Source organism: Leucopleurus acutus, assembly GCF_964270905.1.
Source record: "Leucopleurus acutus genome assembly, chromosome: 4".
NCBI lineage: Eukaryota > Metazoa > Chordata > Mammalia > Artiodactyla > Delphinidae > Leucopleurus > Leucopleurus acutus.
The window spans coordinates 33,529,631-33,554,654 of NC_139146.1; the positions used below are offsets into that span (position 1 = coordinate 33,529,631).

The 25,024-nt window shown below is 38.9% G+C and overlaps 1 protein-coding gene across 6 annotated transcripts in view; it reads right to left on the bottom strand.

Annotated features, from left to right (window-relative positions):
- NPNT (nephronectin) overlaps positions 1-25,024 on the bottom strand; it is a gene marked incomplete at its 5' end in the record, with an annotated part of 73,457 nt that overhangs the window by 46,830 nt on the left and 1,603 nt on the right. For 4 of the 6 annotated variants that reach the window (XM_082838418.1, XM_082838416.1, XM_082838417.1 and 1 more), the window contains one exon: positions 24,260-24,360. In XM_082838418.1, coding sequence (XP_082694544.1) covers positions 24,260-24,360 — 101 coding nt within the window. Of the gene's footprint in view, positions 1-10,252; positions 10,304-24,259; positions 24,361-25,024 lie in introns of all 6 variants that reach the window. The other 2 variants (XM_082838413.1, XM_082838415.1) reach the window with 1 other exon arrangement.

Sequence of the window (25,024 nt, forward strand, 5' to 3'; positions counted from 1 at the left end):
AAATGTTATGATTAAATCTTAGTAAAGAAATAAAATTTGTCAAAGTTATCTTATACCTATAATATCATATACTTTAGAAGCATCTAAAGAATTTCATTTCTACATCTAAAAATTAGATTAGAAAATACTTAGCCACCTTGAGACTAGAGGAAAATGATTCCCAACTTCATTTTCAGACCCACCTTTTGACAACCCACTTCACTGTAATGTGAGTTCTCAGTGGCCAGCACACACCAACCTTCACAATCTGCTGTGAATAGCAGGTCGAGAAAGAAATAAAATAAGTGGACTATATTTAGTAGTCTATTTTAGAATGATCTTCTCAAAACATCAAAAATAGATGAGACACTGATTTGTAGGAAAGAATGTGTCTGTTGTCGCTATAGTTTAATCACAAAAGTCAGCATTGTTTCTCTGACCTCCACATGGATCAGTGACAAGAAGCTGGGCCACATTTGGTCCACTGGCCACTAGCATCCACATATGGTTTGGCAGCTCAAGAAATAAAATTCAGGTGAGGATCACAGGTAGTCAATTAATGACAGATTCTTTTTCCCCCAAAATCAGATGCTGGAATTAAGGTCAAATGGGCAAATCACACTCAAAATTCACTCTCTAACATTCCTGCAACACGATCTCCAAAGTGCCCTTAAAATAACCCCTAAGTCATTACTTTAACTAGAAAAAGAAACATGTCTCAACTGGCAAAGCAAACATAGCTCTTTAATGTCACATGTTCCAAGCCTCTTCTGTTTGACTGCAATCTAAGACTTTACTCTTAAAAATTCATGATAACTGATGTAACTGGGGTTCTGAGAGTTGGACAATGTTTTCTGACACTGAGTTTGGACAATGTTATCAAATAAGTCGGGGGAAAATTAAACTCCCACATCAGTTCTATATAATATTTCTTAGGTAATCTAATCACACTTGGGAGTCAAGTGCCAACATTTGTAAAAAAATAAGGACATGTTGAGTTGCCCAAGCAGGTGGTGGCTCTGGAAAGTGACAAGGGAAAAGCCAACTCAACCTCAGGTGTTGTTGTAACTTGAAAATGATTTTTTTTTCTTTCTTTTTAAATTTATTTTTATTTTTGGTTGGGTTGGGCTTGTGGGCTTTCTCTAGCTGTGGTAAGCGGAGGCTACTCTTCGTTGCAGTGCGTGGGCTCTAGGCGCGCGGGCTTCAGTAGTTGTGGCACACAGGCTCAGTAACTGTGGCTCATGGGCTCTAGAGCTCAGGCTCAGTAGTTGTGGCTCATGGGCTTAGTTGCTCTGCGGCGTGTGAGATCTTCCCGGACCAGGGCTCGAACCCGTGTCCTCTGCATTGGCAGGCGGATTCTTAACCACTGCGCTACCAGGGAAGCCCAAAAATGATTTTCTTAATGTAAATAAGATTGTCTTTCGAATCCTAAGAATCATTTGTCATTTTTGCAATCTACATCATGTTGCTATTCAGACATGGAACACTAAAAGCAGAAAAAAGAACCTTGTCCTCCAGAGTCTGTAACTTAGAAACAGGTGACATAAAGTATGCAAGTTGGCCTTGGGAGAGAAAGAGTAGCTGAAAGAGGCATTACACAAGTCATTGCTATATTGCTATGTTAACGGGACCTGGAAGGAATGGAGGAAGAATTTTTATAGGGCTCCACTGGAAAGGACCTCAAGCTTCCCTATATCATAGGTATAACAAATCCAGAGGGAAGAATCCTACAGATTCCAAGATCTCCAGAGGAAAACAACCCTCCAGCCTTCCTAATATCCTGTATTCTAGTGTTGAATATCCTATTTTCAAATCTAAATTCCCTCTGTAGTAAATACTGAAATAAAAGGGCCTCTGATTGTTACCACTATAAAATACTGTTAAACGATCTCATGAATACAGAACGCAAAACCACTTTATATGACTGATTAAATTTACCCTCACAGTATCCATATAAGGCAGCAGAGAGACAGACATTAACCTCATTTTACCAGCAGACAAGCAAAAGCACAGAAAGTTAAGTGACTTGCCCGATTTCAGTAAAAATTTCTTATCCCAGTTCCATGGAGAATCTGCTAATACTTCTGGTAGTCAGAAAAAGGCCAGAAACCCAGCTTTTTGAGTGGATTTGGAAGAGAGTGAGATCATAGTAATATTAAACAGGAAAGGATGAGAGGGATAGAGAATATCAAAGGTAATTAAAGGCATAAAGGTATTTAGGTTACATTTCTAGGAAGGAAAAGTTGCAGTTAAGAATACAATCTGTAAGTTAAGAAAATTAAAGTAACCCTGCCAGAATGTTTCAACATAAAATAATCTCTTTGCTCTACTGCTTGTTTTGTGCAGAACCCAGATTTTGAATCATTAATGAAGTACAGAATTGTTATCTCTTCTGATATATTACTACAACTATGATTATTTTTGTTCTCATATTTTAAGTAACATTATTTTTATTAAGAATTTAATCATAAACTACAGTCAAATATTAATTCAACCAATTGATTAATAATTTAGAGTATGATGTTAAAATAAATAAGGATTTCTGCTCTATATAATGTTATATCCCAAGAGCTGTCTGGCTACCTTATTTTATTTTTGTCTTTGGGAAAATCCAATTCAAATTTCTCAAGTACCTATTTAATCTCTATTTAACTTTTAATTCCTGAAGTAGACCAAGGAAAATAAGTGCCTGCATCTGCATCTTTGAATCTCAAGCTAACTTTTATTCACCATAATTAAACAGTATCCATTTCCACTTAAGAATTATCTTCTGAAAAGTATTGTCATTTTTGGTTTACTTGAAATTTTAACTTTTCTTTCTGTTTTCATTGTGGTACAAGAGTGGAATTTAGATTAATGCCAAATGAGACTTTAAGAACACATCAGAAAGTGTTATTACTTATCCGGAAGTGTGAAGCAGATTTTTGTTTTTGTTTTTTTAAGTAGGGTAACAGTAGCAATGAGCACACATTAACACCCAGATCTTTGTTTCTTTTTTTTGTCAAGATTTTTTTTTTGACCTGGACCATTTTTAAAGTCTTCATTGAATTTGTTACAATATTGGCTCTGTTCTTTATGTTTTGGTTTTTTGGCCGCAAGGCATGTGGGATCCCAGCTCCCCGACCAGGGATCGAACCCAGACCCCCGCATTGGAAGGCGAAGTCTCAACCACTGGACCACTAGGGAAGTCTCCAGATCTTTGTTTCTAAATACCGTCCCACAGTAAAAGGAATCAGGGCTGGGGCAGAGAGGCTGAAATATTTTGCTGTGACAAAAAGCAAGGACATATTGAAAGAATGATGGAAACAAGTGAAAAGGACACAGGAGCTGCTTGGAAGTGTTCCCATTGGCCAAATTTGGGATAATTTGAGCACCAAGAAGAATAAGAATAGTAATTGATAACAACTGAATAATAAAAGAATCCACGGGTCCACAGTGATTCTAAAAAAGAAGAGAACAGAGCTCCTCTTTACAGAATGCCAGTGAACACGCAGAAGGAATGACAGAATCTGAAAAAAACAACTTTATAACCACCATTAAATAATTTGAGCAAAAATTATCCAAAAGTTTGTTGGGGAACAGGATATTCAAACAGTTTCAATGTATCACCCCATAAATTACTTACTAATTACAAAGAGAAGAAGGTGCCTTTCAGTGGAAAAATCTGGTAGTCAGAACCTTAATCTAGTGATCAAACTTAGCACCACCAGTAATAGAACAAACTGACATTATGTGCAATGGGAATGTTATAATATATGATCACCTAGTAATATTCTTGCAAAAAAGGTTTAACTAGTATCTAATAATGAGGAAAGCTTAGACAAATTTAGATTGTGCAATATTCTACCAAGCAGTTGACCTGGACTCTTGAAAAATGTTATTGTCAAGAAGGAAAAAAATAGTAGATCTAGAACTCTTCTAAATTAAAGAAGACCAAAGAGGAATGTCAACTAAATGAAATATATAATCCTTGATTGGACCTGGATCAGAAAAAAACCACAAAAATCATCTGGAGATAATCTGGGAAATCTAATTATGGACTGTTTGTTACATAATATTATTGTACCTATGCTAAATTTCTTAAGTGTGATAATGGTATGCATGCTGAAGGATATAGGTACAAAGAGCCATTATGTCGTAAGTTACTTTCCAATGGCTCACTAATGTGTATATGTGTGAGTGTGTATATGTGTGTGTGTGTGTGTATATATATATATATAGAGAGAGAGAAGAGTGTGCATACATGCAAATATGTAATATGTTAACAACTGTACATGAAGAGTATATGGCTATTTACTGTTGCTATACTTTCAATTCCTCTGTGGATTTGAAATTTTCAAACATAAAAATGGGAAAAAAATTATAAACATGAGTAGATAATATGTATACTTTGACAAATATTTCTTAACATGTGAGCTGTTGCTCACTTAGTGCACTCTAGAGAAGAGGGTAAGGCACACGTGCTGGAGTTAGACTGCTGGGTCCCAGCTCTACCACTTGGGAAATGAGTGACCCATGCAGATTACCCAGCTTCTCTCTGATCTAAAATGAAGATCATAGGTTGAACCAGAGGAAGTTGTCAGCACTGCCATTTTTTACTTACAAAATAGTAAAGCAACATGGTGCATATAAAATTTTACCCATAGGTTTACTGGGATGATTAAATGAGAAAATCCAAATAAAGTACTTAGAACAGTACCCATCTCATAGTAAGAGCTCAATAAAATGTTATCTATAATGAGAATTATAAGAATGACAAAGGAATAGCTACAGTGCCTAAGAAACTGTATAAAGAACTGGGGGTGGGGCTTCCCTGGTGGCACAGTGGTTGGGAGTCTGCCTGCTAGTGCAGGGGACACGGGTTCGAGCCCTGGTCTGGGAGGGTCCCGCGTGCCACGGAGTGGCTGGGCCCGCGAGCCACAACTACTAAGCCTGCGCGTCTGGAGCCTGTGCTCCGCAATAGTGAGAGGCCCGCGCACCACGATGAAGAGTGGCCCCCGCTTGCTACAACTAGAGAAAGCCCTCACACAGAAACGAAGACCCAACACAGCAAAAATAAATAAATAAATAAATAAACTCCTACCCCCAACATCTAAAAAAAAAAAAAAAACTGGGGGTTTCACCATGTCACTGTCCCCCTTATACTCACTGAGTCCTCACTATGTTTACTTATCATTACACTTATCATACCGGTTCAAACTCTCAGTATGGCATTCAACCCCACAGTTCATAATTTGACTCCTGTCTGTCCCACCAGCCTCATCTCCAATCATATCCACAAACAGACCAACTGATGGCAGTTCTCAGGAAGTAACATACTCTAATACTTGCATGCTTTTACATGGAATGTCATTCTTCCCCTTGTCTGATGGACTAACATCTAGACAGACTTCAATACCCAGCTTCAACAGTATTTGCTTTTGCCCCTCCTGAGTTTGGAGCCCTCTTCAGCGCTTTCCTAAACCTCTATGCATACCCCTGCCATAAATTTTATACACATATATTTATATATACACATATATCATGCTTTATTATCACAGTTATTCTTCTTATCCTGCTCCCCCACTAGCTTTGAGCACTTTAAATACACAGTACCTGCTCTGAAATCTCATACAGTCTCCTGACAAAGACAGACATGACAGGTGTACAAGGTGTTAAAAGAATATAGAAGGAAGAATTTCTCTGCAGACAGGAGGGAGTAGGAAAAATGTCAGGAAAGGCGGCAGGAAGAAATGTGAACTGAATCTTAAAGGGTGAGTAGGAATTCACCATGTGGCTGGGTGAAGGGCCTTATTCAGAACAAGCAGCATAAGCAAAGCCAGAGAGGCATGAAGCAGCAGAGGGTCTGGCAATGAGAGGGCAGTCCACTGGGATTGGGTCCACATTACAAAAAACAGTCCTTTTTAAAATAAGGCAATCATCAGCCTGAAGACTCTCGTACTCAGGGAATCAGTATTCTATCCATAATGGCGAACAATAATGGATTATAAGCAGTAGATGACACAATCAGATTACACTTTATGTGTTTTCAAGCATGTAAATAGATTTCTTTTAAGAAGCTTCATCAAGAGTTAAGATCTCTAGGGCTTCCCTGGTGGCGCAATGGTTGAGAGTCCGCCTGCCGATGCAGGGGACACGGGTTCGTGCCCCGGTCCGGGAGGATCCCACATGCCGCGGAGCGGCTGGGCCTGTGAGCCATGGCCGCTGAGCCTGCGCGTTCGCAGCCTGTGCTCCGCGACGGGAGAGGCCCGTGTACCGCAAAAAAAAAAAAAAAAAAAAAAAAAAGAGTTAAGATCTCTAATATGTAATAAGGTCATAAGATAGGCAGACAAATTAAATATATTTATTTTCTCAGTAAACAGTCTTTCTTAAAACTACAATCTGCTTATTAAGATTACATCATGTTCACACTTTTTAGGCCTTTTGTACAGAACTGCCTGGTCCTTATACCTTCAAAGTACTGACTGAGCTAGACTAGGCACTGCAGAAGCTAAAGATGTATAAGACACAGTCCCCAGCTTCATGGAACTAACAGCCTAGCAGAACAAATGGTATAAATCCACAAGTAAGCACAATGTAGGGCAGGATGAGATAGGCCCCGTGCCAGTGTTAATAACTAAATGTAGAGAAAGAAGAGACTTCCTGCCGCTAAAATCAGGAAGAAAGAAAGGAGGAGGTGGCATCTGAGCCAGGCCTGAAGGCAGGGCTGATTCTCAGTATGTTCAGCTAAGAAAGAATATAAATTTCAAACATAAGTACAGTCATTCATTCCTAACAATGATTTACTTTTAGTTGAAAATTTGCTTTTAGGAGTGATAGTGATGGGAAACAGAAAAATCCAACCAAAAGGGGAAAGAAGATAGAATGTTTGTAGAGTATGATGTTTTTCAGCCTTTGATATAAACAAATATTGAATTACTCATTTCTTTCGGCTGGAGGCCAAAATGGTAAACTGGAAGGAAAGTTTTTCAAGAATTGAAAACTCTCAGAGAACATTTCAGCCAACGGGCAATATAGTATTTTACCTCTCCCACATTCTTCTGATACTGTGTAACGTTGATCCTCTATGGAGGTAGTTGTGAGGATCATTAATGTTGACTGAAGGTGACGGAGGGGAAGGAAGGTGTGGGTAGGACAGGGGTGGAGAGATCATCAAATCACAGCCTGTGCCCTTCTCACATCGCGCCCCTGAGCTCCAGGCCCTGGAATCCAACCACGTATCACACCTCTCCACTTCAAAGTCTCATAAGCACTTCACACATATCACATCCAACACTGAAGTCTTCATCTGCACTTTCTCCCATGTTCTCTAGCTCACCAAATCACACACCAGAAACGCAGGCATCATCCTGGAGTCCATCTTCCTTACAACAATCCTCACCACCACCAGCCACCATTTTCCTGAATGTGAATGAATGGGAGCCAGTTACTGAACTAAGTGTTTTGCACTTTCTCATTGGATCCTCATAAAAACCCCGTAAGGTAGGGCTCTTATCTATAGTTTACCAAAAAAAGCAGCTATTGCTCAGGAAGGTTAGGTAAGTTTCTCAAAAACACAGGTCTGGTAGCAGCCAAGTCTGTCTACGAAGCCTGCACTCCCCAGCACTGTCCTGAAGCATGCTTCCCCATCCTTTCTTTTTCTATCTCTCAATCCCTATTCTTCCCTCTGGTCCCACCAATACCGCTTAAAACTCAATTTCTCACCGGGTTTACTGTAACAGCCTCTAGTCCCGAGCCTCAAAAGGCTCTCTCTTAATTGCCAATCAGCCAAACATTCAGAAATCGGCCCCAGAACCCCAAATGCCTACAGATCCTGGGCATCTGCCTGAAGCAGTGAGCCCTATGATAAAAAGGAGTACATGCTTCTCCAAATGCGGCAACGCTAAGCAACTCCAGCCCACCAATTCCGGGCAGCAACGCAGAGCTACTGATTTATCAACAAAGCCTGATACCCACGTTTCCTCAGAAACACTGGCGACTATTTCGAAAAACCTTAACACTCTCTGTGAGCAAAATCAAATTCAACTGTATGCTAGATCTGACCCACTGGCACCAGCTGATAACTTATGAAACATAAATCTGATTATGTAATTCCCCTGCTTAAAATCTGTACAATGTCCCTCTGCAACTTTGGGATAAACCCTACTCTATGTAAGATGACATCAAAGGCCTTCCATGAGTCAGCCCATTCCTACCTCTCCCACAGCATCTCTCATCAGATATCCTTCAAACACATACCCCAATGCCAAATGAAGGTTCTTACATTTCCTGGAATGTGCCTCTCACTCTGGCTTCTGAGGTTTCAGTGCATTTTTCTGTCTGGCCAGGGTGCCCTTTACTTGACTTACTTATCCCTCGGGATTTAGCCAGGCCGCCAGTCCATCACTCTTGGGTGGGGATACTGCCCACTGAGACGTGCTCTCACAATATCCTATCTCAAAACACACCTCTCATCCAATATTGTCTTCATCTGTGGGCCTTCAACATTGACAGGGAATGACATAAATGCCTGTAGCTTCATCTTACTAATGTATCTGCAGTGGCTGGCACAGGATCAGACAGGTAATCGCCCTCAGTATGTAGCTATTGAATGAATGAATCAACTGAACACTACTGAGTCTGTGAAATCTTCCTTGATCCTCGCCAGCAGGAAGTAATTCTTCCTCTAAACAGCCTCAACTCTTCATCCTTAACTCTTGCCTACTTTAGAATCCTGGAAGGAATAAGAGACAACCATCTTACCAAATCAGCTCCTCCCAAGCAAGAGTCCATGTTTTACTAATCTCTGTATCTCTGCCGGCCCCTAACTTAGCTCCTTGCCTCTAGTAAACTCTCAAATGTGTGTCAAATAAATGACTAAGTAACTCTACATGTAATTCTACAATTCAATTCTCGATCCTTCCAGTTCCTTTTCCTTGGGTTTGGTAACCAAAGCCTACTTCACTCTGACATTTGCAAATGGATGTTATTAAAGAAGTGGAAAAGGAATGGTTCAAAAGCACAGATGGTCATCCAATGACAGTTTTTATTTTAGAAATGAATAATCTGAGAAATCTTCTACTACTTCCAATGGGTTTTTTCCAAACGATGGGCATGGTAAACAAAATGTATTTTAAAATATGCTATACCATGGATGCCACCATGGACCCTAGTAAAAATAAAACACTGTTTCAAAGTTCATTTGTATTCTTTATATTGACCATACAATAATAATAGCAAACATTTATCAAGAACCGTTCTGAAATAGGCATTCTCCTTATGGCCAGCAACAATCTTGCCAAGTAGGTTTAAAGATTAGGAAATTGTGGCTCAGAAGATTTAAGTAAAATATCTAGTATGTCATAGTTGGTGAGTCACAGGAACAGGTCCTGAACCCACATCTGTTGGTGACAAAGCCCACATTATACTCTTTGTTATGACCTCCTTAATCTCTGCCATAGCTCTGCTAGTTAATACTATAGCTGATAGTAAATATAAGATACATATGCTTTGGTTTTTTAAGTGTCCCTGAACAGAGAAATTTCTTAACTTTTATTTCTAGAACTATCAATTTTGTTCCCAAGTGATTTTATTAAAATCTCCCCTTAAAAACATTTTCTCTGACATGTCATAGTATCTTCCATCTATCAGTTTAAAGTACATTGTCTTCTTGGTCCCAACTCCGTTAAATAGAATTTCGCATATTTCACCAAAAATTTCCACAGAAGTATCACAAGGGTGATTTGTTAGGTAACACTGTTCACTTCCAAAAATATTTAAAACAAGAAACACTTTACGCACCAAAACAATAGCATGACTACTACGAGGTGCTATTATAACATCTCACATATCTTATACAATAAAAATATTTCTTACCTGATTCTTTCCATGGAGAATTAATGAATATGAGATACAATTCCCTCAGGTTAATGATAGGATGGTGTTAGTAATTTCATTTGGTGGACTTTTTATTTTTATTTTTTGCTTCTTTAAGTATTAAAAACATAAACTGTCCTTTAGGTTAGAATGGAGGTCAATTTATTAGATTCATAAAACAGGAGAAAGGAATTATAAACTGAAAGGGAAAAGTTTAATGTAATAACTGAAATAAAATTATGAACAGAAGAAACACATCTCTAAGGAATATAGTTCCCCACCACCACCAAAAGCAACTCAAAAACACAACTAGTGTTAAGTTTTATTAATAACTTTGTAAAGTTATTATTTAGAAGTACTGTATGTCTTTCAAGACATAGATTAGCCAAAATTATTTCAAAAAATATGTTCATCTAACCTTTGAGCTGGCACCTTATCCTGGCTATTCTCTGCCTTAAGACGTAGAAAGCTGCAAAACAAACGTCCAAAAAAAGAAATTCCAGATCTTTTCTCTGTAAGGAGGCTGGACTTGGGTATTTATCAACTTGTTACATTCCCGGAGACTTACACATATGCAACTTTCAGTGCTTTTCTGAAACAAACAAAAAAATCTAGGACATGTTCAAAATAGTAATATTTTAGTCACCATTTTGTCATTAAAAAACATTTTGTAACAAAAATATTAACCAATAATTGAAGTTGTGCTATTCTTTCATAGTTCAAATTCTAAATTAAAGTATTTCAGACCTTTTGTGACACGGTACCTTCCAATCCAATTTTTCATTTTCAGAATATTAATTTTTGGTTCCAAGAGACAGTATCCTTTTATTTAAATGAGTGTTGGACAAAATATCTGAAAAAAATTAAAACTTTTGATAAATTAGTAACCAAGTCTGGTAGTTTTTAAATTGATATATCTTTACTTACCTGTTTCTTACATACTGTGTGTTCCCTTTTCTCTCCAACTTTGCGGAGGAAATATTAAGGTTTTTTTTTTCTTTCCTTCCACAGCATTTTCTTCTTGCATGGCTGCTTTGGTTGTCAATAGCAACAAGAATTAGTGTGAAAGCTCAGCCATTTCACTTGAAGATATGTAAATTACCCATTTTAATGAAAGTAAATGGAAGAAACTTGAAACACTACTAGTAATGGTCAGCATTCGACCAACCCAGAGATCCTAGAGGTAAGGGAAGAGATGATTGTATGACTTCTCTTTTGGATTAATGTCTTTCCTCTTTAACGCATAAAATATGCTTTAAAGAGGAAAGACTTTTAACTTTCCATTTGTGTATTTATTTGTGTAATTTAAAATTAGGTGAATGGAGCCTTCTTTTAGGTAGTATTAGAAGAAAATAATTCTAAGTCCAATTTGATTCAATTAAAGTAATAATCTAACTATCGATCCAGAATGATTGCTCTGTACTTTTAAAGGTACACATTACATTTGCCTGTTAGAGGTTTTTTTGTATGTTGGTTAGGTTTATAACTTTAAAGGAACTCACCATATCTTGATGTTGATACATTTCTTAAAAAAAAGTAATGAAATATATCAGGCACAATCTAAGCAAAAAGCTGAAAATAAATCAAAGTATAAATTGCAAATTAATTCTGGATCACATATTAAAGAAAACTGTTTATGACTAGGGTTATGTATGAGAAGGGGAAAATATAAAAGGATACCGTTTCTTTAATACTCTTTAAATGCCAATTTTGAAAAATCTAATTTATCAAGAAAAAATATTAAATGATTTTAAACAGAGGTAAAACAAGCTAATAAAGAATAGCAAACGTCATTTTTTTCTAAGTAGTTACGTTAGTACCAAGCATCCAACAGTTCTGTATAGTTTATTTTTGTTCATAATATCTTAAGTTGGGTCACATTTCTCTTACTTAACTTAAATCAGCCTTGACACACATAGATTTAGCAAGTTTTATGTTATCAGTATGTATAGCCATTAAGTAAGACTTCTTAGCATGAAATTTTAGCCAATGCCCCACATTCTAAAATTTGCATTTTAAAACTATACAAAACTGCATTTTAAATCAAAGCAATTTTAAACATGGAGAAGATTATTTCCAGAAAGTTTCTGGAATCTATTCTCTATTGACACGTAAGGAAATTTTCATAGGCAACCATCACCACGTTTTTTTGTGAAAGCTGCCAAAAATAAATGCCCTACATGTATTGTTTTGTGGTATAAACCCCACTAAAAAGCACTAAAATAGGATTCATTAGTAGCACATAATATAGAAAAATCTGTCCCATTTTTTCCTGATAACCTGCTTCCCGACAGCCACTGTAAAGAGCCACAGTGGTTAACACATGCAATCTCACCGGCAAAGCCACTTGGTGAGAATTCACAGCTGTAGAACTCTCTCCTGCAACTTGTCCCAGACCACTGCTTCAGTTCACCTGAGGGCTCTCAGTGACACTACGCTCTACTGAGGGGTCTCAGTGATTATCAGGCATGGTTAAGGATCATAAGCACCCTAATGATTTTATAAAATTGTGACTAATATAAACCAAAGAAACTGAACTATTCAGGGATGACTTTTCTTGCCTGCTAAACACAGGTTACAGATTTGGAGTCCATGCTGGGCTTTGGACAGAGTTACGGAAAATGAGGGATAAGAAACCCAAGGAACTGAGCCTCCTTATTAGCCAAAGGTATCCCTATCTTCTGGCATATCGTCAGACAGTCTCTTAAGCATGATACAGGCACCTCTTTCCAGGTGATAAATGCCAGGTACATAGATGAAAGGGAATGGTCCTCCCTGACACTGTACTTCTACCTTCTAACCCTAATCTCTAGCTAGGAAAAAAGTAACTCTAAGATGTTCTCCATGCCCCAACCCTAAATTTCACATATTTCTCATTGTCAAAATAGTTAATATTAGCCTGGCAAACTCTATTCATAGACAGCTCTCCAACTCTGCATGTTTGTAACACCAACATCCAGGACAACAGATCCCACGCCCACGAATAGCATTTTGAGTAAGAATTTGGATGACACCAACTTTCAGTCTACTGCTTTATATGCATCAAAGCTATAGCATTCATCAGACCTCAACACAAGATTAGAGAACAGAAAATGTAACAAATCTACAAATCATTTCTTCATAACTTTATATTTTCTCCCCCAATTTACCTGTTTCAAAAAAACACAATTCTGCCTTAATTAGGAAATAAACTATACAGGGGAATATCCTAATTTTTGGCCATACATAGACACCAAGATGCAATGAACCTTTTAATTCATCAGTAAAAACTCAATTGAGTTTTGATTTAAAAACTCAATCCAAGGGACAAAAGAAATTGAAACCACCATTATCTATATGAAACACCACGAAATATTTACATAATCAGATGAGCTTGGGACAATTTACCCAGTAGAAACTATTGCCACAGTAAGTTATATAATATAAAATCAACTCTAAACATCCATGTACATTTAAAAAAAAAAACACACTTAAGCATGAGCTGCAATTTGTGTTTTTCTATTATTTGCTATTTGTTGGCATGAAAGCCCTTGGCAGACAGTTACCAAGTACCTACAAAATCAACATTAAAATAAAATAAGAGGTAACAAAGGCTTTAGAAAAATATTTTGGGTGGCAGGAAGCTTATGTTCGGAAAATCTATCCAAGGAGTTAGTCTCTGTGCTAAAAACACACACCTTTGACCATTTAGGGATCTTTCATAGAAACTGAGTTTGAAAACTCTGATCTATAAAAACAAGGCTAGAGATTTTTGAAAAACAACACTGTTTTTGGCAAAGTGAGCATAAATCCAGAAATGTCTAATAGTTTCTTCTTTTGTGTACATTAGCACAAATTTAAACTGTGATGACATAGTTCCTAAAAGTTCAGAATAAGTCAGTAATATTTACAAAAGACAACCTTAACCTTGTGATCTGATGATGTTATAATAGGAAAACAACGTCAGTTTTGGAGAATTTATAGCATTAATCTACAGGACCATTAAAGAGATACTAACTAAATGAAGTGTTCAGTTTTAAAATTTATTTGATTCTAGACTATCCTCATGCAAATCACCTACAGCAGATTCTTAGTCTCAGGTTGGCTTTCCCCAGCATCTAACACCCACCAAGGCTGTCTCCAGCCTTTGGTTAATATACGGCAGAAAATGAGGGCTTCTAATTAAATATAATTTGGAGAAAAACTGTTTCTTCTACAAAATCAACTACTATATTGTAAAGCTACGAAACCAATTTGATTATTCATATCTCTTTTTCCTTCTATCAGACGTAAGAATAACAAGTTGACTTAACAGTGTTTCATCAGGCTAAGTTAAAACTAAAATTCTTGAGACTATCTATGAAAGAATATGTAATAACACATGGATATCTACACTATTTTACCATACATAATAATACATTATCACATCTAGGCTGTAACGTACTCTTTTATGCTGGCTTTATTAGGAATTTTATTAGTATTTATATTATGACCATAATTATCTCAACTAGGCACTAGTAGTAATTACGTGATGAAATTGGAAAATGAAGCTTTAGTGCATTAAAATACACTAAATATAATTTAAAATGCACAAATATAAATTTCTTTATATTTGATATTACTTAACTGAACTCTATACCTTGTAACACACTGATGATTTTTAAGTAACTAGATATACATTTTGAAACCAATTTTCTCTGGTAGATTCCCAGGGATGCACTGTCAATCACATTAGGCCTATGCTACAGTATTTTTCTATGGTCAGCGATTGATATTACTTTGAAATTTTTTCAAGCGAAATTATCTTGGCTACATTCTATTATATTTGAGAACTGATCATTTATTTTTTCACACAAAGAAATGTAAGATCTTGGCCCTGGCGATGTAAACTCCTTGGCTCCCCTCCAGGTTGATACAGGGTGACAATTCTTGGACAGGTTAGATCCCTGGTTGGTGCTGATCTCTGGGGAAAGGCATTCAAAGTCCCTTTCTCTGTTTCTCCCAAGGAGATGGGGCACTTACTGGATTGGGGCCCTCTCGAGACACATCATGTTGAGCCTTTCTCTTTCTTTTTTTTTTTCTTTTTTTGAGAGGCAGATTCTCCTAGGGCATATGTATCCCAGAGTTTCAGGTTCCATTGCCAATGGAGCTTCAGGAGTGCATGAGGATTAACCTTTCCTCATACTCCAGTGAAAACAAGTTACGTTTGTGTCTGGACGGTGACATGAGACTCTGCTTTGAGTCTATTCAGGCCCCAGTGGCTTATTTAAAGCAGCCCTCCATGAGATCCAGATGAACTAGAATAAAAACTAAGGGTCTGGGCTTCCCTGGCGGCGCAGTGGTTGAGAGTCCGCCTGCCGATGCAGAGGACACGGGTTCGTGCCCCGGTCCAGGAAGATCCCTCACACCACGGAGTGGCTGGGCCCGTGAGCCATGGCCGCTGAGTCTGCGCATCTGGAGCCTGTGCTCCGCAATGGGAGAGGCCACAACAGTGAGAGGCCCGTGTACCGCAAAAAAAAAAAACAAAAAAAAACTAAGGGTCATTTGGGCTCCTTTGCACACCCATAACAATCAGGAGCTTTGGGCAAATGAGCACTGGTCAAAGATTTTGTTGTTCCTGGGCTCACTGGCCCTTACTCCAAGTAACAGCATAAGTAGGATAAATGATGCCTGGAAGCCATGTTTGTGCCTCACCTCTTACCCCAAGTTATAATTTGCATGAAAATGAGTAAGTACATACAAAATGGTAATGACTTTTTACACTGATATTCAATGAATACAAAAATAATAACTCATACAAAATTGATACAAAAAATTCTCCCACTGATTTCTTTGCAGAGCCTCCTAATACTGGATCCTAGGAGACACCTATCTGTATTCCATTCCCAATGCCTCTGGGTACCAATTCCATCAACTGCTGACTGATTTTTAAAATACATGGGCTGAAAAAAAAAGAAAAGAAAAAATATATGGACTAGCTTTTAATTAATATTACAGCAAACTTGACATTGTCAGAGATCCTAACTTGACACTGTCTTTTGTCTAACCTGGAATTGTCCACCCAAAGCCCTGTACTATACAGTTCACTCATCACTGCTAGATATTCTGGGCTGAATCAAGCTGAGTCATCAGAAAGCTAAGTATGTATAAGGTTTCTGAAGCTGCTTGTAAAATAGTTTTCTATGAGCTGCAGTTCTAGAGTAAGGGTCTCTTCTTAGGTTGGAGGGCTTTACAAAACCACCACTTGCTTCATGATAAAAACGTTGCTGTAGCCCCTTCCACTCCATCATTCAACCCCACTCTCTGAAGACCACATGAAAGTCTTTTTTCAGTACTATATGTGGGAAAAGCCATAATTTCCCCAAATAACTGGCTTGATTTTTCCCTAACAAACAACATGAATTATATAAGCAATGAAACTTCCCTTTTTCCTTTGGCTAGCAGCAACTAAGAGCTAAATTATGAAACATTAGTTTAAATCCTATGGCTTACATATCTGCGCTTATTAACTCGCCTCCCAACATCTTATCTTTTATTCTATCCTTTTTTCTTCCTCTAGCCATTGTTAATTCTATCTTCCTATTTTACTGCATTCATTCCTGGAAGCCACTTCACATCCTTTCCCACACGAGGTAGGGCATAAAAACATAGAAATAAGTCCATTCTATTCGTCTTTTAAGGTATCTTCTAAGGAGTCAAAAATAGAAAATGACTGAATGGAAGGTTTCCACTCTGTATTATCCGTGATTTAATCACCTTTAAGTTACATATTTCATATAAGAAAATTTATAAAAATAAAATGAGAGCTCTTCAACAACTGTACTTACATAAAAATAGGATGACTATCTCTCCCATATCTGTATGTATATAACAGTGATGATGAATGTGTAAAGATATTCACTACAGCATATTTTGTAAAAACAAAATATTGAAAACCACCTAAATGTACATAAATAGGGGATTTTTTAATTAATTAATTTAAAATTAATTATGGTACATCCCTATTTAAAAGAGATATGATACACCCATATTTAAAAGAATGAGTCAGGGACTTCCCTGGTGGCGCAGTGGTTGGGAGTCCGCCTGCTGATGCAGGTGACGCGGGTTCGTGCCCCGGTCCGGGAGGATCCCACATGTGGCGGAGCGGCTGGGCCCGTGAGCCATGGCCGCTGAGCCTACGCGTCCGGAGCCTGTGCTCCGCAACGGGAGAGGCCACAACAGTGAGAGGCCCGCATACCGCAAAAAAAAAAAAGGCTGATGGGAAAAATTTTTAAACCTGCACAAAATCGGTGGGAAAGGGGCAAAAGTATCTGTTATGGTGGTGGGGGAGGGGAGGAGTGATGAAGATTAGACCATTATAACCCTTCTCTCGTTCCCTTTCATCTCCCCCGTGATGAAGGCACAGCCCCTGTGATGAATATCTTCCATTACTCACTGAAGGAAACTGCAGGGAATCACTCAGCATCTCTGGATTCGCTTTAAAAGCAAGCAATTGATTCAACTGACTGAAAATGCGGGGAGATGCAAGAGGGAAGAGATATGGGAACATAGGTATATGTATAACTGATTCACTTTGTTATAAAGCAGAAACTAACACACCATTGTAAAGCAATTATACTCCAATAAAGATTAAAAAAAAAAGAAAATGCATATAACATGAATTCTACGGATGAAAACCACCATTACCATTGCTACAGAAGGGGGTGGGGGAAGCACACCTACATTTTCCAAAGCTTATCAAAAAGTTTCCCAGTAGCAAAGTGCTGTTTCTGGGCTGGAAGCGGCGCCTCAGGACCAGGTGTACGCGCACGTGCGCTTTCAGGTAGCACCTCCTTGTGGCAGGTATGTGAGGGCAGACGCAGCAGCTGAAGCCCACTGAAGGGCTTCCCTAGATTTGACCTGACCTCCCAGGCTGAGAAGTGCTAAAATTTTCTAGTCTGTAAAGGTTAAGACCTTCCCAGATTAATTTATGAGGGGATCTAAGGAAATTAGTAGCTCTCAACAGTATGATATAAAGATCAGTACTAATGCGGGGAAAGAATGAAGGAACAAGGTAATTTCTGTGAACCTTAACTTTCAAGACGACACATACTCCAAAACTACCTATGGAAAAAGGTCAAACTTCTTCAACACTGATTCTAGTTTGGAATCTGCATTCCAAGACCACTTGAAGTCACCCAAAGTACATGCTGTTCTTAACCTTTTCATGGAAAGTGGTGGTTGGATAATCTTAATCAAAAAACGGACTTGCTAAGGATTTGGAGATTCAGGTTTAGCACTGAAAGTAGTTATAAGATTGTCCACTGCTTTGCATTTATTCCTACCTCAAAAAATAAAACATGAGATTTTGCATTCTCACCCCAAAATTAGAGGAGGAAGCTGATAAACATTAAGACAGTGAAGCGTGCTCAGCTCCAGTAAGCTGGCCTGGGACCTGCTGGCAATCTTCAACACGGCTCTGAGCAGCACAACCTGCCTTGAGATTCCCAGTTACTCCTGGAGCGTGTACAGTTGTATGGATATAAAAACCTGCTTCATCTGTAAAATGTTGATTCATGGCCAGTGGAGGTTGCCATGGTTGTTCACTACTAATGGAAAGGCACTCACTAGGAACAGTAGGGGAACACTATGTGTGGCCTTCAAAGTCACTTCCAGGGACTTCCTTGGTGGCACAGTGGTTAAGAATCCGCCTGCCAATGCAGGGGACACGGGTTTGAGCCCTGGTCTGGGAAGATCCCACATGCCACGGAGCAACTAAGCCCATGTGCCCCAACTACTGAGCCTGTGCTCTAGAGCCCGCAAGCCACAACTACTGAGCCCGAGTGCCACAACTACTGAAGCCTGTGTGCCTAGAGCCCGTACTCTGCAACCAAGAGAAACCCTCACAATGAGAAGCCCGCACACTGCAATGAAGAGTATCCCTCACCCCCTGCAACTAGAGAAAGCCTGTGCACAGCAACGAAGAACCAATGCAGCCAAAAATAAATAAAATAAATCTAAAAAATTTTTTTTAAAAAGTCACTTCCAATATTTCTTGTTTACTCTTAACTATTTTAAAGAAAGTACTCAAAATCCAAAATATCAAAGAAGGGTGTAATCTATATACTTTTGTATATAGGGACAGGAAATCAATGACCGACATAGGGAGCAAAAATTAAAAAATTAATTTTTTAAAATTTAAAAAAATAAAAAAAATTTTTTAAATTTAATTTAAAAATTAAAATTTTAATTTAAAATTAAAAAATTAATTAAAAATTAAAAAATCATGTTCCTTTTAAGAGGCTGATTTCTGAACCCAGATATGAATAAGGAATGAAATATGAAGTGAACACTTAAATGTTTCACTTACCAAATCAAAATTCTCTGCTTAAACTAATAACCATTTCATTTGAAATACAGAAATAAATAATTCAATGCTTTGTTCATCATTCTTTCTAGTGGTCCATGATCATTAGCCATAACATACATTATCCAAGTGAAATTCTTTGACAACTCCAAAACAGTTTCAGAATGAATTACTGTTTCTCAGTCCTTAAGTTGCACTAACCTGTAAGTTTATCTAGCGCTGATAAAAATCCAGAATTTTCACTTTACATGGCAATTGTACAGTTGTAGCCTTTACTAACTTCAGAGAGGAGGGAGGAGAAAATGAGGTTTAGAACTAATAAAGCAAAGCAAACTCTGGGAGTAGGTTTCACTTCTCAACAAAAATCTCCAAAGAAACATAACAAAACACCTGCATTTTGCCTGGTCTTAAGGAAAAATGATACAAAACCATCCTAATTTATATAAATTCTTTCAAAAACCACAAATTGCTCAATGACAGCCAAAGAACTCAGGAACTGAACAGCTTTGTTGAAACCTAGAACTAGTTGTATTTTGAGTTTTTCTTCATACCTTTACAAAGTGCTTTCAACAGAAACACTATTGTTATAGCCACATATAGAGCCAACTGTCCAAGTAAAGTAAACAGAAAGAGAACCATACAGAAATGCAATATCTAGATCCTATATACCCTTTTCAATATTAAGGAAGTTCTCAGATGGGGTTTAGAGCTGCAGGGCACCTTAGAAATCCACTTGTAAAATAAGAAAACTGCAGCCGAGAAATGTTAAATAGCTAATCAGGTACAAAAGTCAGGGCTCCACTCAGCTGTCCCTAATTGTTTAGTGCTTTTAGTTAAGAACTGTTTCCACGGAATACATGGCTTTTTAAAATCAGATATACAAACCCTGAGAAACCTTTATTACAGAGATCTCCACTTGAGTAGAGAAATTGTTAAAATAATTAAAATGAAATGTGCCATTAACAAGATGGAAAAGTTAAGGAAGTTAAATAGAATAACTACAGAGCAAGAAACAAGTATTTTGTGATAATCTAAGTGATTAAGGCGCTGTGTGCTGTAAATATGGAAGCATCGGTGTGTTATAAACATAGTAAGAAACTTCCCGTTTACAATCAAGAGCCATATCAATAGTCAATAAAGGTAAAGCCCAAGACAATTAACTGGAAAACCCAATTCTGAATTCTCAACATGTAGAGATCTGTTTATAAGTCAAGAACACAGAACAAAGAATCAAAGGATAGAAAGAAGGTACGGGTATGATCTTTAAAAGAACAATGAAAACATAACCTGCCTATGTCTGGAATAGGTCATGCTTTCCCCAGTGGGGCGGGAATATTGGGTGGCACAGGCGGGAGGCAGAAGGACAGCTCCTGTGCCTGTTTGGGTAGCAGCTCTGGTCCTTCCTTCCTCAGTCCCAGAGGGAAGGGTGGGAAGTCTGGCTGAACACGGCTTTGCGGGTGGACTTGGTGAGGCAGGAGAGAGGCTGGGCAACGCAAGCCCCCTGCCATGTCCGTTGTCCTCTCCCAACAAGTCTCTGGAAAGGGGGGCAGCGAGTGAAAATGAAATGCAGCATGTTTTGTGTAAATACATATACTCGACTCACACAATATTGAGTCAATATGTCTCACATATGCTCAACCAAACGGAGGTAAACACTCACCCAAGGGTCAGTGCTCTAGGGTGTGAGACCTGACAAACAGTACGATGAGGGTATGGTCTCCCCCAACTTACACATCTTCTAAGGGATAAATTGGGCGCTTCTACATGCAGGTGGGAACAGTTTCCTTTTGCTTTGCTGTGCTGATTTGAAGGAAAATTCCAAAGTGAATCATTCAGAAAAACGAGAACCAGGGCACTTTTGCTAAGGAAGGGAGAATGCTCCTCATGGGAAAGAGAACTCTGAGATTATCTAAGGGTCAGGAAGGCAAAAACATTTTTCACATTAGATTTCCCAGAAGCTGTTTGGAGTTTTTATAGGTAATCCATTACCAGATGTAACTGTTAAAGAATAGCAAGGTACTTTCCTTGAATAAATATAGTGACAAAGGTTTTAATTTCACAAAAGGTTTCTTTAAAAACTAATCAGGACTTTTCCATTTGTCCCCGACAAGCCTCGTTTTGCCGCTGTTCTTTCTTCCCACTCTGAGGTGACCACATTCCTCTACCTGTTTACAGCAAAACAAAGACAGGGGGATCTCTGAACTGGCAAGAGACTTTTGGACCATCTGAGGTTCTGCAAAAATAAAACACAGACAAGGCAGCATCCATCTGTGAACTCATTTTTACAACTCTGCCATCTGTAATATTAATGGTAAAGATCCCTCTGGCCCTTTTTAGCTTAAAGGCATTTTGTTTTATTGCAACACAGAACCTTGGAACCATTTTTTTATTTCAGCAGTATAAATGCAAAAATGCATATATCATGCCTAAAGAACAAAGAATCTGATAGCATGGGTATGTCCCATCCCAGAACACTGTCAGCAGCAGTAGTCCTTTATATTTCTTTAATTTCACCAAACACACATAACAGTGTTTATTCTGTGCCAGTAGTTTTACGTGCTTTACAAATCATAACTTACTTAAGCCGTGTTGTGGTCCTAGGAGGTATTGTACTATTTTAGATCCATTTTAGTGACGAGGAAAATGAAGCACAGAGGGACTGAATAACCTGATCAAGGTCACACAGCTAATAAGAGGTGGAACTAATTTAAACCCAGGCAATCTAGCTCCACAGTCCATGTTCCCTCCATTATGCTGCCTCTCAAACTTCCACCAAATCTAAGGTAAACTGTGATTTGTGCAGGATCACCTTACGCATTTATTACCATTTCAGTAATTACCTCATGCCATGTTGTAGCTTCCTTGGATTCAGTAACAGGAAGGAAAAGATAAGTACTATCCAATACTATATTTAACCACTGTGCAGTCTTTTAGAATCAAAATGAAGGGATAGAAAATAATAGAATAGTGTCCCATATCTGCTGGGAAAGCTACTGTGCAGAAAGTGGAACGCTAGGAAATCACTTGGATGTTTAAGTTTTGTAAAGCCACTGGACCTTTCAAAGGTCTTTAAACTCATTCAAATTCAGAACTGCCAAGCCAGTATATATTAGAGAAAATTTAATTCCGAGGTAAAGAGACATAAAACAGCTCCTAGAGGTTCTTTCTGGGGAATTCCGCAGGTGATGAACCTCTAAGAGATCGAGTTTTCTCTGCGGAATTCTTTTAGCACATCTGGCAGAGTGCAAATATACTCCTCCGCGTGCTTCTGCCGACTGCCCTGACACGCTGCCTTCATGGAAGGTGTACTCCACTGAGCTCAGGGCACTCTGCCAGGCAGCCTTGTCCTGGGTGGGGCTGGCGGCCTGTGCACACCCAAAGCACTGCAACATTTGCTTTGGGAGTGTCCTGAAAATTAAGGCAGTGAAGGAGGAGGAAACTGTCTCCCTTCCTGCAAAGAAACTACTTATTTTTTATTCAGGAGAGATGTGTGTATTGGGTCAAGAGAAGAATCCTCTCTTCACCCTTTGCTTATCAACACCGGATTGCTCTTCAAATTCCACACCTGTGGCCTCCAGCTGTGCAAATACCTCTGGCCCTGTGGCATAAGACTTTATTTCACCAGGTACCATTCTTCTTTTTTGACCATCTTCCCTTAAAAACAACGGGAATAGACCAACCAGTGGGAGCACAGAAACTTAACCTAGTTCTTTTGTTTACTGAAAACTGAAGTTACCACCATCTGCCTTTATAAAAAGCAGCAATGACCCAACTGTGCAAAAAGTCTGGCCCAGTGGCTTGCAGGGAGCAGGTAGACAAACTTTAGTCCCCTTTACCTTTCTATCCCTAACCAGAGAGGTCAACCTGGGGCTGTCACTCTCCCTCCTTCACAAAGTTAAGGACAGACATCACGTTCTCAAAGACTGAAATAGCTGAGGGAGTGCCTAGTTTTCCAAACTGGAATCTACCTGATTCCTCATCCTGCCAGCACTTCTCTAAGGCAGGCTCCTCCCTTTCCAGCTCCAGACTTAACTATCCTTCCCTATTTCTCTAAGCCCCTTTCTCAGCAGCAGTAAACACTGGGATATATGACACCCAACTCAGTTCCCACTATCTAACCAGACATGCCAACCTCGTGCTCCAAAGATATGCCGGAAATTTACTTGATAGTTTGTGGATTCTTTTGTTAGGGAGAGTGGGATAAAATGTTAAGATCTAGATAAAATGCTGGGAATGAATTTCTCAAACTTCTGGGATGTGGCTCTGACTTCTACCATTAAAATACCCATTTGTGATCATGTAAAATTAAAAATCAGTGTTCTGATTGGGTACTTATTACGTGATGTTGATTACTCATGGAACTTAAAGATGATGGGGTTTTTCCCAGAGGTATTATTGGATTATACTGGGTGGTCCATTTAGAAGCCAGTCAATACCATCTCACTTCAAAAAAAAAAAGGTTTACAGGGGCTTCCCTGGTGGCACAGTGGTTGAGAGTCCGCCTGCCGATGCAGAGGACGCGGGTTCATGCCCCGGTCCGGGAAGATCCCACATGCCGCGGAGAGACTGGGCCCGTGAACCATGGCCGCTGAGCCTGCGTTTCCAGAGCCCGTTCTCCGCAACGGGAGAGGCCACAACAGTGAGAGGCTCGCGTACCGCAAAAAAAAAAAAAAAAAAAAAAAAAAAGGTTTACAAATAGGCCAGTTTATACAACAGCCATGGTAAGGAATTTATAAGTGCTACAAGGTTCAGAGTTTATTTAGTGTAAATACAGTCTAGACTCACTATCTTACTCCCACCTCAGAGCCCAGAGCAAAGGGAAGAGTAAGCCTGATGGGAAAACAAGAGCTGGAGGTATGGGGGACAAAAGCTAAAACGAGCGTCCTAGGTGGCTCTCTGTGAATAACAAAACTGGCACCTTCCTACAGGTGGCTCAGGTTGGAAAGTGGCAGAATAAGAGGTCAGGGACTGCAGATTCCATCAGAACCACACCACCAAGCCTTGCTCAGAAATGAGCCCTCCGACGTGCAGAGCGAAGCCATGACGCATGGTGGACAGCCCGCCCTCAAAGGAAGCTGAAGTCCCAGGGGTGATACTCACGCTGACACTGTCCCCAGGACCGGCGGGCCCAGGCCCAGCAGCAGTCAATCCTCCCACCATAACGACACAGGCCAATGGATGACACTATTTGCCTGGGCCACCTACCAAACAAAAAGATTCGAATTAAATAAAGACACTTTCGAAATTAAAAATAATTTCCTCTTTGTTATTACTTTGGAAAAAAATTTTAATCACACCCAACAACTTTCTATGAACTCCTTCATGCCTGAAGAAATAAAACAATAACACACCTTCAGGGAAATAGTTCTGCCATGATCTAATTTCAAACATCAGACAAACGCAGATACAACCGCCCAAGAGTAGGGGGGTGGGAAAGGGAGGGGAAGAGCCTTTCTTACAAGGAAAGAGCACCAGCTAAAACCAAGAATTCTCAAGGCTGCCACTCATAGGATGGTTTCTGAAGCTTGAAATAAAACAGATTCCTCAAAGGCCCACACCTGCTCCTGAGAGGAAAGTCAGTTTTGACTGATACACTGTAAACTGAAAAGTATTAAGTAAGACATGTCAAAGCAGAAAGAAAAATTTTTTCTGCCTTATATAACAGGTACATGTGGGAAGGAGAAGGAAGGGAGGTTTCTCAAAATCAAATGAAACAGAACTCTTTTCCAGGTATGACTCTTCTTCAGAAAAAGTTCCCAGAAAATAATGTACTTGAGAAAGAAGACTAAATAAAACCAAGGAGAGTTTAAAGTGTAGCTAACATCTCAAGTGTCCTTGTGGTTTGAAACTTTCCTGCATCAACTA